Source organism: Callorhinus ursinus, unplaced genomic scaffold, assembly GCF_003265705.2.
Source record: "Callorhinus ursinus isolate GAN/ISIS: 27379988/994484 unplaced genomic scaffold, GSC_fseal_2.0 scaffold13, whole genome shotgun sequence".
Classification (NCBI taxonomy): Eukaryota; Metazoa; Chordata; class Mammalia; order Carnivora; family Otariidae; genus Callorhinus; species Callorhinus ursinus.
The window spans coordinates 25633342-25652059 of record NW_027397075.1 but is presented as its reverse complement, the minus strand read 5'-3'; the positions used below and the strand labels follow the sequence as shown (position 1 = coordinate 25652059).

General features: G+C 42.1%; 1 protein-coding gene and 1 long non-coding RNA gene across 3 annotated transcripts in view; one reads left to right on the top strand and one right to left on the bottom strand.

Annotated features, from left to right (window-relative positions):
* The window catches only part of LOC141374003 (uncharacterized), a 38375-nt gene extending 37908 nt beyond the window's left edge, over nt 1–467 (bottom strand). Inside the window, exon 1 of the long non-coding RNA XR_012380523.1 lies at nt 331–467. This is a non-coding gene — a long non-coding RNA (uncharacterized lncRNA). The remainder of the gene's footprint in view (nt 1–330) is intronic.
* Nucleotides 468–607: 140 nt separating this feature from the next.
* On the top strand, nt 608–17928 carry TADA1 (transcriptional adaptor 1). 2 transcript variants are annotated; one of them, XM_025877820.2, is made up of 8 exons: nt 608–817; nt 5738–5829; nt 6095–6160; nt 10292–10389; nt 12065–12274; nt 13543–13694; nt 16084–16246; nt 16692–17928. In XM_025877820.2, exons 1-8 carry the CDS (start codon nt 744–746, stop codon nt 16842–16844), a joined length of 1008 nt encoding a protein of 335 aa, XP_025733605.1. In that variant the 5' UTR covers nt 608–743; the 3' UTR covers nt 16845–17928. The 2 variants fall into 2 exon arrangements, with proteins under 2 accessions (XP_025733605.1, XP_025733604.1); XM_025877819.2 differs by having other exon boundaries at nt 12065–12307.
* Nucleotides 17929–18718: the final 790 nt, after the last annotated feature.

Below are 18718 nucleotides of genomic sequence, written 5' to 3'. Positions count from 1 at the left end.
TCTTTCTTTCCTTCTTTCTTTCTTTCTTTCTTCCTCCTTCCTTCCTTTCTTTTTTTTTTTTAATCCTTCTGTGTATTTTCCTTATTTTTCACAATTACTTCATTCACTCAGCAAATATTTACTGAGAGCCCGGTATGGGCCAAGCATTGCTCTAGGAACTGCGGGGGAAACAGCAGTGACTAAAACACAAAACCCGTCTCCATAGAATTTACATTTTAGCTGGAGGGGGCAGAAAATTAACGAGACGAATCTATTAAGTGGCATATTACATGAGTAGTGCTTGGCGAAAATTAAGGTAACGAAAGAAAACCAAACTGATACAGTATTTACTTCTTGATCTGCGGGTGAAGACACTCATCTAGATGAAAGGACCGGGGGCCAGATTTGGAATTTGCTCAGCAGGTATCAGACCGAAAGAGCTGGGAAGCACCGGCCCTGCAGGCGTCGCTGCAGGCCAGTTTGGCCTCGGGTTTAAGTTGGGCGCGGGAGGGCCCAACGAAACGAATCACGTGACTCGAAGGGGCGGGAGGAGGACGACTGAGAAAACCGCGAATTTGCCTCCTCACTTTCTCTTCAGCAAGGCGGGCGGAGCCGAAAACCAAATAAACGTCTTCTGAGCGACTGGGGGCGGCACAGACCGGAGCCGACCGAGCCTCCAGCGCCGAGACTCTCGCAGAATTGGTTTTTCGGTTGTTGGTCACTGTGGCAGAGCCGTCTGCGGTCGGGCTGAGACGTGGGGAGCAATGGCGACCTTTGTGAGCGAGCTGGAGGCGGCCAAGAAGAACTTGAGCGAGGCCCTGGGGGACAACGTGAAACAGTAAGAGCTGTTCTGGCGCAGCCTCCAGGTCTCCGCGCCGGTGCTCCCCTGGCTTCGGGCTGCCGACCCACCCTGGAGACACCCTTCGCCGCCCCGAGGCCTATGCTGCCACGCTATGCTCGCGGGCGGCGGGGCCTCCGGGTTTCTCGGGCCAGAGCCGGGCGTGCAACCCGTACTCGCCCAGCTGGAGGGGCCGGGCCTCCCTGGCTCCCTCGGGACTCGGGCGGGCGCCTTCGCCCGGGACTCTCTGCCCGGGGTGGGGCGGGAGAGGCGCATTCCACGCCCAGGGGCCTACTGAACGGTTGCGGGCCCCTGCGCTGAGTTCGGGACGCGTGAGGCCTGCCCCGGGCCGGGTGACCGGGAGCCCGACGCGCCCCGGCTGGCGCGGGCACCGCGCGGGGCGGCCCGCCCCTGGAGGGCTTCCTGGAGGCGGAAGCTTATTGGGGTCGGGGGTTGTGTAGACCCTGCGTTATAGAGCACTGACAGCAATTTCGGAAGGCGGACAGAGCCTCCGGTAACATACCGAGCGCCTCTGCAGTTATAGTGATGATCTCAGTAGCGGACGGTATTTGAACACCTTTTAAGCACTCTAAAGGTACTGTCTCGTCTAATCCTCATAGCAGAGATGTGAGGTAGGTACAGTCGTTACTCCCGTTTGATAGATGTGAAGACTGAGATCTAGAGAGGTTATGTAACTCTTCAAGAGTCACTAGGTCTCTCGTGCCTGATTCCTGGCACGGATACCTTACAAGGGGTTCCAAAGGAACCTGCACCCAGCCAGACCTGGCTTATAGCAGGGGACCGAGTACACACTCGGGGCACATCCTGAATGGCGGGATTTACGAACAATATTTAGCCAAGGCCGAAGCCAAATAATATATTTCTTTTTTTTTAAGATTTTTAAAATTTATTTGAAAGAGAGAGAGAGAGAGAGAGAGAGAGCACATGAGAGGTGGGAGGGTAAGAGGGAGAAGCAGACTCCCCGCTGAGCAGGGAGTCCGATGCGGGACTCGATCCCGGGACTCCAGGATCATGACCTGAGCCGAGGGCAGTCGCTTAACCAACCGAGCCACCCAGGTGCCCCCAAATAATATATTTCTGAAGTACAAGGACGAGTTTGGGAATTTTCAGAACATGAATCGTTATTACAATTTTATTTTTTAAAAATATAGGAAGCAAATTTTAAATGTTTAAAATTATAATGCCTGCGTTGTTGCTGCTCGGTGACTTCTGTAATATTCCACACATTTGCATTACACAGTAGATGGTCACTTAAAAATGTTGCTGGAGGAGCAAGGCATTTGGGGGACACTTTCTTCTCTTTTTTCATTTTCTTTGTTATAACTAGATTGAAGTTACTTGGATGTCATACATCATTTTGGAATTTTTCCTTTTTGTGAAATTTTGAGGTGGTGGAGTTGACATTCTGCTTTTTATCCTAGCGAGATACGCAGAATTCCCATGTAAGACTTTTTTGAAAGACTCATGGCCTAAACAGAATAACTAGAAACAAAATATAATTTTTTTAAAGATTTGTTTATTTGAGAGAAAGAGAGAGAGAGAGAGCATGAGCTGGAGGGGGAGAGAGAATGCCAAGCAGACTCCATGCCTGAACACTGATCCCGATCCCGTCCTGGGGCTCAGTGTCACCCTGAGATCATGACCTGAGCCGAAATCAAGAGTCTAACATTTAACCAACTATGCCACCCAGCCGCCCCAAACAAAATATAATTCTTAAAGATTATTTTAATATTATGAACGCTAAACTTCTACAAACACTGGCATTAAAATCTATTATTTTGGCATAATTATTTAATTTTTCTGAACATTTATTGACCTCCAAAGATATTCTACCTAAAATTACATCTTAATATTCATGTTTACTCTCAGTTTCTTTGCTTATTGAATTAATTGAAAATTATTTTAATAGGTAAAATTAACAGTTTTCACAATTCATTAAATACTATACTTTGTTACTTTTGTAATACTGCTAAAATTTACATTTTTAAGCACAACTGAGTTTTTACTGTTATGTCTAGGATGCTTAAAGTATTTGAAAGTATTTCCATACCATAATAAATTTGAGAGACCTGGCTGTGTGTGATTTACTGATTAGATGTGATGGTGACCTCTGTGATCCCACACACATCACACAAATGTGCCAGAAATTTGAAGTTAGTGTTTCCTATTTGGTCTTTAAAGGCCAATGCTGGTTATCAGATGTTGGTCAAATATAGATGCTAAAACTAAATTTGGTGCATCTGTAGTGTGAATCTCCACTAACAATGCAATCAAAATATGCTTTGGTGCCAGGAATAGTTAATGGCACAGGGTTGTTTTGTATTTTTCCATTCTCTCACTGTCTTTTCCCCCTGCTCCTTAAAAAGTGTCTCTTGGTTGAACGCTCTATAATATTGCTATGCAGTATTTTCTCATATTTCTTCCATGAGTAGTTTGCTTTGGTTTATATATGAGTAGAATGCTTTGGACCATTCAAACATGGTCCTTGGTGGTAGGTAGAACAGAGAGAGTGTATAAGGAACCCAGATAAGAGTTGTTTTCTATTTATCTAGTGGTCCAAGTGCCTTTACGTCAGGGTGCATGCCCACATCAGCTTCTGGAAGGACATGGCCTTTGCTAGTTTACTCACTTTGTGTGGTACCCAGGAGAGTGTCCTGTTTAGAGAGGTATTGGATTTTTGGATGACTTGATCACGTTATTTAGTTTTCTCTAAGTATCTTCAGTGCTTCCTGGTCTGACCCACTTACATTTCTCTTCCATCATCCTCACCTTCATAGAGGTTGACTGACTTTTTCCCCAACTGTTGAGGAAAACAGTTATTTGTTCATAGCTATACAGCAAGGTAACACAGAGACCAGGATTGGGGAGCAGGTCTTCCACATCTTGGAAGGGACGCTCGCTGTTTGGGCTAGAAAGTTTGCCATTGGAGAATTAGGTAGTATCATGTTGGTAGAGCTTTCTGATAGAGCCTTATTTTACTTACAAGTTCACACTCAAAATACAAATACATTTGCATCTTTCTTTTAAAATAGTGACATGGGGCTTTTAAGTAATGAAATTTGTCTCCTGTTACTATCTTTTGTTGGATAGAATGGGCCGGGGAAAGACTTGTTTTTTTCTGTGGAGCTTTATTTCGTTTCATAATAGTTTGTCTTAAAAAAAAAAAAAAAGCATTTAAGTGTCCATTGTTGGGAAGTTATTGACTAACGAGTGTATGAGTATCAGGTGAGAAGTCGTGCCAAACTCTATAAACATATTTTGCTGTTGAGTGAAATGGGTCTTGGGCACCTTTGACTCCCTTAAAGCTATAGTTTTCTCCTGGAAAAAAAGAAGGCATGTGAACCCAAAGCTTTGCATGCAGTTACCTGTATACATGGCGGGTTAGATACAGAGATACATACTGAGATGACTTGAAGCTAATCTGTGTTCAGGAGAAGCCCTGCCATGGGTATAATAAGGCAGTGAGAGCATAAACCATCTTTTTTTTTTTTTTTTTTTTTTTTTTTCTGTCAGGAACTCAAGTGAGCATCAGAAAGTAGCTAAGTGTGAATTGAAAGTGATTGTAAGACATGGACTGAGTAATTTTTAATTGTTTCATGAGCAAGGAGCAGCTTCCTTAAACACAGAATCAAAGGCTGTGGATGTGAAAAAGTCATTTTACTCCTATTTCTAATGTTAAGGTATAAAGGGTCAAATCTTTTTTTTTTTCCTGCTAGTTAACTGGTACCTTTTATGATTAGTGGTTGGTTTTCACTTTAAAAACCACTCAGTTTCTCATATCCACGGGTATTTTCTTTGTGGTGAGGTGTGTTAGATACTCAGTACTTCAGCCAGTTAGATTAAAACTTGAGTTCATTTGAAAGGAAGGAGGTTACCAGGATCAGTAGTAATGACCACTTCCCAACCCATAAAACACATACTCCTTTTAAAATATAATTTTTTCTTATTGGGGGATGATTGATGTATAACATTATATTAGTTTCAGGTGTGAAACAAGTATTCTTAATATATTGCAAAATGATCATCACAGTAAGGAGTTAAAACTGTCATGATGCATACAACAAAGTTTTTTTCTTATGAACTTTTAAGATCTCAGCAACTTTCAAATATACAATACAGTATTATTAACTCTAGTTAATAATTAGAAAATTAGGGCATTTGAAATTAATATTTAAAAGTTAATACTTTTAATAATAATACTTTTAAAATATAAATCTTAAATGTAGGATTCTGGAGGGTAGGTCTTTTAGAAAGTTAACAGAGAGGAAGGAAAGGTACAGCTGTGGTTTTTGACTGATTGATTCATGAGCCCAATTATGGGCCTACCTGTCAGTCCCTTTTGGGAAGAACTTTTCTTCCTTCTCCTTCTGTTGGTATTCTGATTCCTAGGGGTATTGGTTTTCAAGGCTGCCATAACAAAATACCACAGATGGGGTGGCTTAACAACAGAAATTTGTTTTCTCGTCGTTCTGGAGGCTGCAGTCTGACATCAAGGTGTCATCAGGGTTGTTTTTTTCTGAGACCTCTCCCTTTAGCTAGTAGATGGACACTGGCGCGCGCGCGCGCGTGTGTGTGTGTGTGTGTGTGTGTGTGTGTGTGTGTGTGTGTGTCCGTCCTAATCTCTTCTTCCAAGGATACCCATCACATGGGCCTAGGGCCCACCCTGAAGACGCCATTTGAATTTAATTACCTCTTTAAAGGCTTTGTCTCCAAATACAGTCACTTCCTGGGTGCTGGGGTGGCTAGGGCTTCAACATATGAATTTGGGGGGAGGAGCACAACTCAGCTCATTATTCAGTAGGGAATGCAAAATTTCCTTCCCTGGGTTTTGGAGCAGGTAAGGTGAATTTGGGAAAGCAGCAGACCCCTTGGTTCTTAATACTGCCTCTGCCTTTGCAGATACTGGGCTAACTTAAAGTTGTGGTTCAAGCAGAAGATCAGCAAAGAAGAGTTTGACCTTGAAGCTCATAGACTTCTCACACAGGATAATGGTAAAATAATTATCTGGGGAGTTTTTTTACTGTTCTGAAGTTTTCCCAGATTTGAATAAATGGCAAATAAGTAATTGCAATAAATTTTGTAGTCTTCTCACTTAAAAAATAAAATTGGGTTTTTAGTGGTGTGTAAGATTATTTTAATAATATGGATATTTAAAGTGTAAAGAATGGCAGGATAGGGGGTAATCCAAGTCAAATAATGGTTTCCTTATGTTTTAAATATTTTGTATTTGATTTGTGACAATCTTCCCTTTTTCAGTCCATTCTCACAACGATTTCCTCCTGGCTATTCTTACGCGTTGTCAGATTTTGGTGTCTACACCAGGTAAGGGAGTAGAAATATTTCCAGGGATGTCAGTTAGCAAAGCCATGGAGCACTGGGCTTTAGCTTCCTTTAACAGACACATCTGTTGTTTGCAAATGAAATGGTCTTTGAACTGCTCAGAAGAAAACATTTATTATATAGGTACAGATTGTTTTATAGACCTTTGTGCAGGTGATTTCCCTGCACTTATATTGACTTTTGGTCTTTACTGGCCACTCAGCTTGATTTTTCAGTTACTTAAATGAAAGACGAGTGAGGAAGAGGGTGGGCGGTCAGGATGGAGAAGCTGAGGGCAGCCGGTGTTAGGAGAGAGTTTCCACGATAGAGGGAAGGTGAGGTAGGATTTGGTGGAGGGGCAACCACATGGTGAAAACCTGGACTTCCACTTGTATTCTCAAGTAAGATAGTAGCACCTGGAAGGTTAGAGCTGCAGCTTGTGGGGGAGGTAGGTAGAAGCTAATTCTGCCACTTCACCCTGAATAGGTATAGAGAGAAACAATACTTTGCCCCTAATTTTTTGGAGCTTAAATGGTGCAAGTCACTTCTTTCAACCATCTTATTTTAATCAAGTAGTCAAAAATAAAGAATTAAATACATTAAAAATCTGCCTTACAATTAAACTTGTCCTGAGCTCTTGTTAAAAACTTGGATTTATAAGTACCTCCTGCTGTAGATTAAGTTGGATATTTTTGTTTTTAAAGGACCCGTGGTGATTGTGACGGTCATCTTTATGTAGAAGTGACTACTAGTACTTTCTGTTGTTTCTCTCTGCTAAGCTCTACTGAATAAAGAATTCAGACACAATCTCCTCAAGTCCCAAGTCCTGCACACTCTTAAGAAGTTGTTGTTGGTGTAGAGTGGTGAACAGTGAGCATTTGTGTATGGAGAGTGGGGTTAGTAGGGGCTGCTTCCCTTACCCAACACTGCCCCTTGCTGTACATTGTCACATGTGTCAGATTTCTGATGTTCTGTTTTCTTTAGAGAGAGGTGGACTTCAGCTAGTGAGATTGTAAAGATGATCCACTCTTTGTGTAAAATTTAATTTGATCAGGAAAGCCAACATTGTGAGAACTAGATCTTGCTTTTTACGTAGGTATATTCTAAAGGGGCATATGTGCAAAAGGTGAGTGGTATGATTGGGAGTAAAAACCCTGGTTGATAGGAGTCAAGAAACTTAGGTTCAAGTTTAGGTTTTGCTGCTAGCTTAGGTGATATAGTTAATTATTGGGTGTTCTTAGCTTTCACATTTATAAAATACAGTAACATTTGCCCTATAGATATATATAAAAAAGTGGACGAAAGAACATGTGAAAAAGTGCCCTTGAAATTAAAAAATGTCAGACAAATACGAAGTGGTATTAGCAAGTGTTAAGTGGCTGATTCTAACTAAATAAAGCCTTTGATATTCAGGAATGTTTGTTAGTGGTGATTTTAAAATAAATGATGAAACATTTGGAATTTGAGAGGTTATTTCTCTGTCCAACACCCAGAATATATTTCCTCAAAATGAAATTAATAGTTGCTGGCAACAAAGAGATGATTTCTATTAAAAGTGAAATAGAGAAATAGTTCTTTGTATGTATAATACTTAGGATGGGTTTTCTGTTGTTCTAGGCAGGAAAGATGATTTTAATAATATTGATCAAGTGACCACAGTGCAACAGACACTCTGCTCTTTTTAAACTTTGCAACAACTCTTTAGGGCAGGGGTTAGCCTCTTTTTTTTTTTATGGACTAGGAAACAAACTTCAGAGAAGACAGAAAGAAATGAAAGCAAAACTTAACTGACACCTTATCCAGCCAGTAAGTGGAAGTGTTGGATTCCCACTGAAATCCGCCTACCACTGGAAAACTGTCCTTGTGTCAGTCAGTCCTCCTCACTGTGCTCTGCCTCCTCGCTTGGAATGTGGTCACCTAACAGCCAGGCCATCCAGCACGAGTCGGTTTCTCTGGGAACCTTCTGCGATTGGCTGACCTCCTCAGCGAGACATTTGACGTGGTGGGGAGGAGGAACTTGACTTCCCAAGCACTTCTCCCCCCACCCCCCCACCCCGCCCCTTCTAACTCCTGTCTAGGTAACATGCAGTGTTATATTAGTGTCTGGTGTACAATATAGTGATTCAACACTTCTGTACAGTCCTCAGTGCTCATCATGGTAAGTGTCCAAGCAGCCCTTTTTTTAACTGACAAACTTGGAGTATTTTTTTTAAAGCTTTAAAAACTCATTCTTCAAAAAACATCAAGATGGAAATAATGTCATTGCTTAGATGATGAGTGGGTTTTTTTTTTTTTTTTCTTACAAAAGTTTTGGGGGTAATTTTTTCAAGTGTACTGTAATGAGCTTGGATTACTTTGATTTTTTTTTTTCTTTAAACTATATATACTTACACTCAGGGCTAGAAAGAAATGATACAGAAGGTCTGATAATGAAAAGTTTCTTCCCACTCCTAGACTTGTGCCCAAAGAAAACTACTTTGTTTCTTATTCTTCTGGTAGGACTTTGATAGCTCCTCACTGGAGCTTAAATCTCTTTCTGGATTTACTGATTTTAGACATCTGTCTTAATGCTTTGTGTTTGTGAGATTTCCTCAACTCTTTCAGTCTTTCTGTCCAATGCATTCTTTTTTAATTAATATTTTATTTATTTATTTGAAGGAGAGAGTACAAGCAGGGGGAGCCCCAGAAGGAGAGGAAAAGGGAGAAGCAGACTCCCTGCTGAGCAGGGAGCCCGATGCGGGACTCAGTCCCGGGACCCTGGGATCATGACCTGAGCTGAAGGCAGACACTTAACTGATTGAGCCACCCAGGCCCCCGCTTCCAATGCGTTCTTTGATTCAGCAATTTTTATAATATCTTCTTTTTGTTTTATGGATATACATCTTTTCAAACTTCTCTGAAGATACCAGTTAGAAATTATTTGAGGTCCTTTTTGTTGCCTGAATTCTTTAATCTGGGACCTCTATTTTCTGTTTGTTTAGCTTGGTCTTTCTGATCATGTTACAGATTATCATCAGATGTCTGCTGATTCATGTTTAAGAATGAAGCATACAATGCCTGGGGATTTTGTTTTGGAGTGAGCTGACGGGAGGCCAGCTAAACTGGGGTTTCTCAAATGCCAGCATGCAGAGAGTTGTGCTCTAGGGTGCCAACATCCCTACCAACTACTGTAGTAAATCCCAGAAATTTTGTTCAGTTTAACTAGAGGAGAGCCCTTCATTCTCTTGCCCCGTCTCCCCCTTTCCCCTGCTGTTATAAATATTGCACTAGGTATGGGCATGAGCAGGGCTGGCTTCAGGGCCTATGAACTGCCCATGAACTCAGAAGGACCCCATACTTGGCTTAGTGCTTTACTGTGGTTGTTTGGAAATTGTAAATATTTGAACAAAGGACCTTGCATTTTTATTTTGTACTGAGCCCACTGCTAGTGGTGAGGGAAGGGGTTTGTGTAGATGATTTTTGATATAGACCTTCCATTAATCTTGTTTTTAGCTTTACTCATCCCTCCCTGGTTTCCACTCTACTGACCTTCTCCAGATCCAGATTTTTTGTGGATTTCTGCTACCCTGGCTGACTGGTTTCTGCATTTCCCAACCTTACCTAGCCTAGGTTACTGCTAGGTTATGGCTTCCATGTGTCTGCTTGTAATTCAGCACCTCTTTAGCTCGTTGTTGAAATTTGTTGAGATCTCATCTTGTTTCACTCATCTTCCTTTTTGTCACCGTTGGGGGTATGTGCTGTTTACTTTCCACTATTAGCATTTTTAGTGGGGTCTTGGAAGAGAGAGGAGGTGAATTCATGTGCTCTGTTTGCCATTTTGAACTAGAAAATTCTGTCCTACTTTTTTGATACTACTGCTACTCATAAGCAAACAAAGCACCCAATAAACATTAATTAAAGTATGAAAAACAAATTTGTCTTTATAAAGGAGTAATTTTGGTAACAGCTTAAAAAAACGCGATTTGAGAGGATTCGTAATTTTGTTTAGAAAGTAGAAAGAGAAGATCTGAATTTAAGCATTTATTATTTTCATTACTTGAGCATTCCATACTTTTTTAGCCCAAAATGAAAACAAACTTGGCAGTTGATATTGTCATTATTTTCTCTTATGGTTATGATTTTTCTCTCTCACAGAGGGTGCTGGATCTTTGCCCTGGACGGGGGGTTCTGCAGCTAAACCTGGAAAACCAAAGGGGAAGAAAAAGCTTTCTTCTGTTCGTCAGAAATTTGATGTAGGTTGTTACTCAATAGATCTTGATAACAACTGATTTAAATGCTGGTGTGATGAAACTGGCTTTAGTTTTTAAATAAATCTTAAAATACTGGTAGTAGAGTTGAAAAAAAGGGCATGATTCAAGGAGGAAAGATGTTCCTGTATTTGAAGTTGATGAGAGTTTCAAAGACTGTGAGTCCCAAGTGTCTGAATTTTTATAATGCTAGTTTGTTATTACATAAATATTAATATGTTTTCATTAGTACCTAATGATTTTTTAATGACTCAAACAGTATGCCTGTATTCTTTCTCCTCTTAAATATTTTTCTGGAATGAATAATGTTTCTTACATTGAAGACTTCTGTTCCATGGCTCCGGCATGCCTGGAGGCCTCTGGTAGGATCCTGGTGATGCCCAGCTAGGCCCTGAGCCTTTGGGGATCAGCAGAGAAGTCATGAAGGCGTTTGGCTATAAAATTTGTAAGCATTTTAGAATAACTTGCTTTTTTGTTTGTATCTGGGGAAGAAAGTTTCTCAAAAGTATTCCTTTTATAGATTTGACTGGGTGTTGATAGGTTTATTGATTAGCATCAACAAACATTTATTGCTAGCTTTGCTCTGTGTTTTCTGTCAGTCATATTCAACCTGGAGGGCATCAGTATCTCCAGAGAGACATACCTTGGTTTAAAAAGGGATGTTTGCTATAAAATACAGTTTTATACTTGGAAAATGGAAAAACAGCCAGTGTTTCTTTTGTAATACAAACTTCAAACAGGGACAGGTCATGTTCGCTACTAGCAGCACATCTCCCACTGATGAAGGAGAATACAGATGGTCTATCTGAGTCTACCCGAGGAAGGCAGAGGCTTTATGGGTGGGAAAAGATTGAGAAACACTGGTTTATTTTATTTTTTTAAAGATGTATTTATTTATTTTAGAGAGAGAGAGTGCGCACACGCGTGCTCCTGCAAGCAGGGGGAGGGGCAGAGGGAGAGAGAATCTCAAGCGGACTCCCTGCTGAGCGTAGAGCCCTACTTGGGGCTCAATCTCATGACTCTGCGATCATGACCTGAACCGAAATCAGGAGTCAGACGGGCACTTAACCAACTGAGCCACCTGGGCGCCCCGAGAAAAACTATTTTAAATAATTAGAATGACTATGTCTTAGTGAGATTGTGTGTTGAGGATTTTAAGTAGAAGATGTTATAAAGTAGTTACAGAGTCTGGTGTTCTCTTGGAATACCTGTTATTAGATCTGTTATGTTGGTTGCCTAGGCTTTTTAGAGTGTAATTGGAGTATTACTATATATTTCTACTTTCAGAACTTGCTTACTTACAAGTATACTTCAAATGCTCTGACTTGTTTGAAAATAGTTTTATATCTTCTCCTTTCCCCTAATTGTAATTTTTAGCACAGAGCCATATATTCTGTGATTACCAAGGTATTAATTGAATAGAATAAACTACTGTGCATACTACCATTATTCCCCTTAATTCATGTCTTCATTATTACTATGTAATGGGTGAGAATCTGTGATTATTTGTGCATGAGTTACTTTTTTTTTTTTTAACCTCTGTGTTATGGCTCTGGTGGCATTAATTTGTGGGATCTCAAGTCCAATAAATTGGTTACTTTTGTTTGTCTTACTACTTGCCACTGTGATGAATAATTTTGAAAAGTTTTCTTACCCATAGCATAGATTCCAGCCTCAAAATCCCCTCTCGGGAGCCCAGCAGTTTGTGGCAAAGGATCCCCAAGATGATGATGACTTGAAACTTTGTTCCCACACAATGATGCTCCCCACTCGGGGTCAGCTTGAAGGGAGGATGATAGTGACTGCTTACGAGCACGGGCTGGACAACGTCACCGAGGAGGCGGTCTCAGCGGTTGTCTATGCGGTGGAGGTTGGTTTGCTGGTGGCAGAAACAATCTCACAGGTTGGATGTAATGAGCTTGTGTGTGTTGTTGAAAGTTGGTTCTGCGAGAAAAGAACCGAAATGTCGTCATCTCAGAATTGTCAGCCTGAAATTGTTTTCTTTCGAGGAGAGAGACACCTCATGGTCCAGGCAGTTGCCTTCAGTGAACAGACTGAGCTCTTCAGAGAGGTTGATTATGGCGTAACACTTCTGCTTGACTTGGTGTTTAATATAACAGGGGAACAGGTTTTAAGGGGAAGAAAAAAAAAGAGATTGAGAATCCTAAAGATTAAAATCACTGATGTTTTCTGTGGCACAGCATTTAAAGAGCATTAGATTTCGTGCCTAAACAGTGGGATTCTTGTCTCGGCACACTGCTTGACCCATTCACTTTATTCATTTAGTTAGTTGACGGAATATGTGGGGTTCTATAGTGCCCAGGTATGCTGGGTGATACTGGGCAGTTCCCAACACTTGGGGCCTCCAGGTCCTCACATGTACCTCAAAGATCATAATAGCTATCTCATGAAGTTGTAAACATTAAATGAATTCTGGGTGTGGAAATAACAGAATATATCATTAAGTCCTCATCAGATGAGATGATCTTCCTGGTTTGGTTGAAAACTCCCCTGTTACTACTAGTAGACTGGGACCAGCTCTGTCCCTTTATTTTCACAGACATTTTCCATTCCTCCCTTATGTACTTGGCTCTCATAAAGTGATACTAAATACCTAATTTTTTGCTTATTTCTTATATATCTGTTGTATATGTGGCTTTTGAGAGAGCCAAGGTTCTTTTCATGCAAGGATTTTAGTAGATTGGGCATTATAACCAATAAATCTTAGATCTTGAAACTTTTTTCCTGTTTTAAACCAGATTTCAAGGTAGTTTGCCTCCTTTTAAAAATTTCATGTATTTATTTTTGTACTTTCATTTAAAGCTATCTGAAAATTCTTTTTTGAGAGAGGAGCCAATTTAGAGATATAAATAACTTCTTTAATAAATTTCATGTAGAGCAAGCCCATATTAAATAGAACTAAATAAAAATAGCACATCTCCCTCTTTCCTACACCCTCCTACTCTGGTGTGGCTCTGTGGCTCTTCAGTAAACATTCATTTGGTTCCATCATATGCTAGCCTGTCTCATATCTCCATCCACTAAATGCTAGTAAACATTTTTTGGTCAATGGAAGTTTTATGATTTGCTTTTAAACAGGAGTTCATGCTATTTTTCTTTTCTTTCTTGTTTTTACAGAATCACCTTAAAGATATATTGACATCAGTTGTGTCAAGAAGGAAAGCTTATCGGTTACGTGATGGTCATTTTAAATATGCCTTTGGTAGTAATGTAACCCCACAGCCATACCTGAAGAATAGTGTAGTAGCTTACAACAACTTAATAGAAAGGTATATGAAGTTTCTTGTGATTTTGCAACCATTCTTTCTAGTTTCTATGCTATTATGTGTTAGACCCCTGTTAAATAATTGGTTATTATGTTTCTGTAAAGTCTAAAGTACCTTTGAGAGCAGTGCAGCTTTATTAAGTTGCATCCTTGCATGATAACTAGTGAATTATTTGGTGTTGTTTATCAGAAGTGAAGTTGCAGGGCGCCTGGGTGGCTCAGATGGTTAAGCGTCTGCCTTCGGCTCAGGTCGTGATCCCAGGGTCCTGGGATCGAGTCCCGCATCGGGCTCCCTGCTCCTTGGGAGCCTGCTTCTCCCTCTGCTTCTCTCTCTCTCTCTCTCTCTGTCTCTCATGAATAAATAAATAAAATCTTTAAAAAAAAAAAAGTGAAGTTGCAGAGGCTGCCACTTGTGGTTTAATGTGAGTGCCCCCCATTTTCTTTTTCTTTTTTTTTTTTAAGATTTTATTTATTTATTTGAGAGAGAGAATGAGAGACAGAGAGCACGAGAGGGAAGAGGGTCAGAGGGAGAAGCAGACTCCCCGCTGAGCAGGGAGCCTGATGTGGGACTCAGTCCTGGGACTCCAGGATCATGACCTGAGCCGAAGGCAGTCGCTTAACCAACTGAGCCACCCAGGCGCCCGAGTGCCCCCTATTTTCTGAGGTGGAGTGGAGTGGTTCCCTGAGGCGGTGCATTCTGATGGCTTCTAAGGGGCAGCACCTGTCTGGTGGTAGAAGTGGGCCTGCCCTCAGTCAGAAGTGTGGCCTGTGATTGTTGGGTCAAGGCTGGGTATCTTGATGGTGGGAGGAGGGGTGGGAGGTGTTTCTCTATGTCCTTACGTGGCTTCTGTAGGCATTAGCTTAAGAGAGCAGCCTGTGCTGGGTGTCGTCAGGTTGCTCTTGACAGACCCGGTCTCGGCCCCAGACTCTGGGATTCCTCTGTCCACCTCCCACGGAGGGCTGCCAGGACTTGTAATGTCCTAAGTCATCACTTTACGAGATGACCTGGATTACCTTTCGTCTCATCCATGGTTTGTCTTTTTTCACCCCTCCACCTTCCTTTCTTCGTTCCCCGCAAATGATTTAGTCCACATTTTAAGGCTTTGGGAAAGAAAAAGCAATGATGTAACTTTTCTTGTGGTAACTGAAGTGACTGAATTTCTTTGAGTGCCAGTTATCTGGTTGGTTAGGGAGATGACGGGGAGGTACAAGTTCAGAGAGAAAAGTGTAACTGGGAAGGCTGGTGGGAGTGGTGAGGGTGCAGAACTAACAGGAAGGGAAGGAAGGAGATGTGGTAGGAAAGGGTGAAGGCCGGGAAAGCCGAGAAGAGAGCTGGACGTAGCAGAGAGTGTTGACGGCACACGTAGGGGCCGTATCAGTGCCTACTTCATGGCTAAAGACCTTGACGTGTTTCACAAGGCCCGTTTTGAAGAGCACCGTCTTGAATTAGGTTCACTATTTATATTTAGGTTGCCAAATGTGAAGATTTCCATTCTCAGTCTCATTCAGGCCTATATGTGGGGGTATTTGTTCTCTTTTGTCCTCCTTTTCTAGAAAAAATGAAACCAAAGAAGGGAGGTGGGGGGCTCCTTTTGGTGGCTGAATGCTGGGAGCAATGTCTCTGACCCTGCCTGGCCTCCCGAGCTGCCGTCTCGTCCCCACTGGCCAGGCCCCGGAGCGCTCCTACCTCTCTGTCGGCTGCTCGTTTCCCCGCCAGGGCTGCCTTTGCCCGACGCCCGTACCCGCGCTTGCACCCTGCCTGTGCTTTTTGTCTGAGTCACCTCCTCGCTGTTGCTTTACCTCCTGGGTGTTCTCCAAAATTGTATAGGTCAGCTCCTACAGTATTAGGATCTAAAAATTATGCCTGACTTCCCTGCTGATACTGTATCTGGGTCCTGTTTTGGGAAATTGGCAAGATTTGGATTTTGCCCATTCTCCATTTTTACCTGTTGCTTATTCGGTGCTCTGTCTTCTTTTCTTGCATGTTATTTTTCAATCCTCTTGTCTCCAGTTACGTTTTATCTTCCTCTCCCAAGTCAGTGTTTCGATTTCATTTTCCTTTAATTAAGGTCTATTTTTTTTCCCCCTGGACAAAAGCACTTTAAGGGCAGGAGACCATTTTGGCTCAGTATCCTGAGCTTAGTAAATATTTTTAACATGGTAGAGAGAGGAGTGTAAGTGTAGTTGCTGTACATTTTGTTTCCAGCCTGACAGATGGGCTGCCTTTGAAAATTAAAATTACAGGCTACTCATGTATATATTAGCTAAAAAATAATTGGATTTGTAGGTGGGTTTCTCATTCATTTTAAGATATTCTTAATAAGATGAATTAAAGCGCATTTCTGTTCTAGTTGCTCAGTTGTCTCCTTCCTAGTTCCTGGCTTTGTTTTCAGTCCTCCAGCCTTCTCTGCTCCTTGTGCTGGTCCGAACCCAGCTTCTCACCCGCCCCCGGACGACGCGGAGCAGCAAGCTGCGCTCCTGCTGGCCTGCTCGGGGGACACTCTCCCCGCATCCGTGCCTCCAGTCAACATGTACGACCTGTTCGAAGCTTTGCAGGTAACTCTTGTCCCCTTAAGGTTGACTTAGATTTATGGATAGGTTCAAAGTTTCTTCGAGTTTACAAAGATATTCAGTAGCTTTTCCTCTTCCTGGTTTCGGTTTTCAGTTTTTAGTTTGTTATTAAAACGATAAATACTACCCTCATTTTTCAAATCCAGAGCCCAGGCCTCCTTCCTAACTTACCTCTCCCAGCCCCCATGTCCCCCGTGAAAGAAAGAAAAGGAAAAACATCCTTTTTTTCCCTTACTGCTATTTCAGAAGCTTGCTCTTTGTTTCCTTGTTATTTAGTTGGAGCTCCATCCGGCTCTGGCTCGTAGTTGATAGGTTTGTGCATCTTGTGTGTGAGTGTTTTGTTGATACAGCCCTTACTTTTTAACTTTATATGTTGGAAAAATAAATATACTGACATGTAATTGGACACATGCGAATATTCTAATGACAGGTACACAGGGAAGTCATTCCTACACATACTGTATATGCCCTCAACATTGAAAGGATCATCATGAAACTCTGGCATCCCAATCACGAAGAACTACGGCAAGACAAAGTCCACCGCCAGCGCCTGGCGGCCAAGGAAGGCCTGTTGCTCTGCTGAATTAGGGTGATTTGAGGGTACGGGACCCTCAGCAAATTCATTGGCTATTGAGAATTGAATGTTTTTTGGGCCCACATTTCAAGACTGAAGTGTATAGTGTAAATATTAATTTTCCTATGGAAATGTGACACTGAGTACATTTTGTGTTGCTACTGTGAAGCCATTAATAGAAATCTGACTTTGATAATGACCCATATCTCTGTATGTATATATGTGTTCCCAGTTATGGGAGTAAGCACTGATAAAATTCTGTGCCCAGAATGGAGATGTTTTTAAGCATCTGAGGCTTAGTATCCTGTGGTCTGCATGTGAGGTAGATGACCTCCTAGAACAAAGAAGCTGTTATAACTTAGTCTCCATGATCAGCAGGACATCTGTGTGTTCAGTGACAGCATATATTCTGTATCCAGAAAGCCTAAAATTTCTGCCTTTCTTCTAAATAACTGTGCTCTTGTATTTTGGTTGAAACAATCCACACAGTGTTAAAAATCATATACCTCCTTTAGTGACCAGTTTAATTTTTAACAGATAGAGGTATCTCCCCCAAAGTTCATTACAACTCTATAGAAAATAGGACCTAGAAATGCTGTGCTGTTAGACAAAATAAAGTCCTTTCTTTGCATTAAAAACCAAAATAAAAACTCTGGAATGTAATTAATTAACCTTACAAAGTTTTTTTTCTCATAACTTAAGTTTCTTTTATAGTTAATGTGCCCAAAGACTTTTATTGGCAAGGTCATCTGTTGATTATTCCTATAGAATATGTTTTAAAAAGCCCATGTAGACATACTGGATTTATACTTAGAAATTCCCCAATTCCTATGCAATATCTGTTTCTATCCTTTAGCAAATGATAAAGTGAAAATAATTTACATTTGGCAGTGTTACTAATAACAAACTTTGTTTTTTTAGAGGTGATGCTTTTTACTCAAAAGATAGTGTTGGTGGTTATATTAGAATGTACAGATGGGTTGTGTAGGTCTAAGTGATTTAGTATATATGTATACATGGCTCAATATTTGGATCTGTGTATTTGATTTTGTACTTTAAATGTGACAAATAAACCTTTTGGGAGAAAACTTTCCTTTTGTGTGTTTATTAAAGTAAACATATAAGGAGGGAGCAAGATGGCGGAGGAGTAGGAGACCTGGATTTTGTCTGGTCTCAGGAATTCAGCTGAATAGGGATCAAACCATTCTGAACACCTACGAACTCAACAGGAGATCGAAGAGGAGAGTAGCAACAACTCTCTGAACAGAGAAGCGACCACTTACTGGAAGGTAGGACGTGCGGAGAAGTGAATCCGAGGTGATATTCGGGAGGACAGACAGCGGGGGAGGGGCCTCCGTCGGCCGCTTCTGGCAAGTGCTAGAGCCGCGGAGCACAAAATCGGACCTTTTAGAAGTCGGCTCCACTGGGGGACATCACTCCAGTGGCTAAGCAGGGGGTGGAACCCTCGCGGGACAGTGGTTTCAGGACCCTCGGGGTCACAGAAAGACCGGGGGTGCCTGAGTGCGGCAGAGCTCCCAGGTATCGGAGCGGGGAAGCCGGCTGCAGAGACGGAGCCGAGGTGCGGGCTCTCAGCTCGGGGTTGCCATAAACCGTGATCCGCGGCCGAGTCGGGCCACTGCTCTTCCAGCAGGGACCCAACAAGCGGCAGAGCTGGGGAGACTCCCCTTCCTGCCCCGGGAGGAGCGGTGCGGGAATGCACTGCAGGGATCTGCTGGGTTTGGAGACTCCACACGGGGTGGGGTGCCAGAGATAGAAACGCTCAGTCACAGGCCGGGTGAGCACGGAGTGCGGCCGGAGACCGGGGAGACGGGAGTGACTGCTTTTCTCGGGGGGCGCACTGAGGAGCGGGGCCCCGAGTTCTC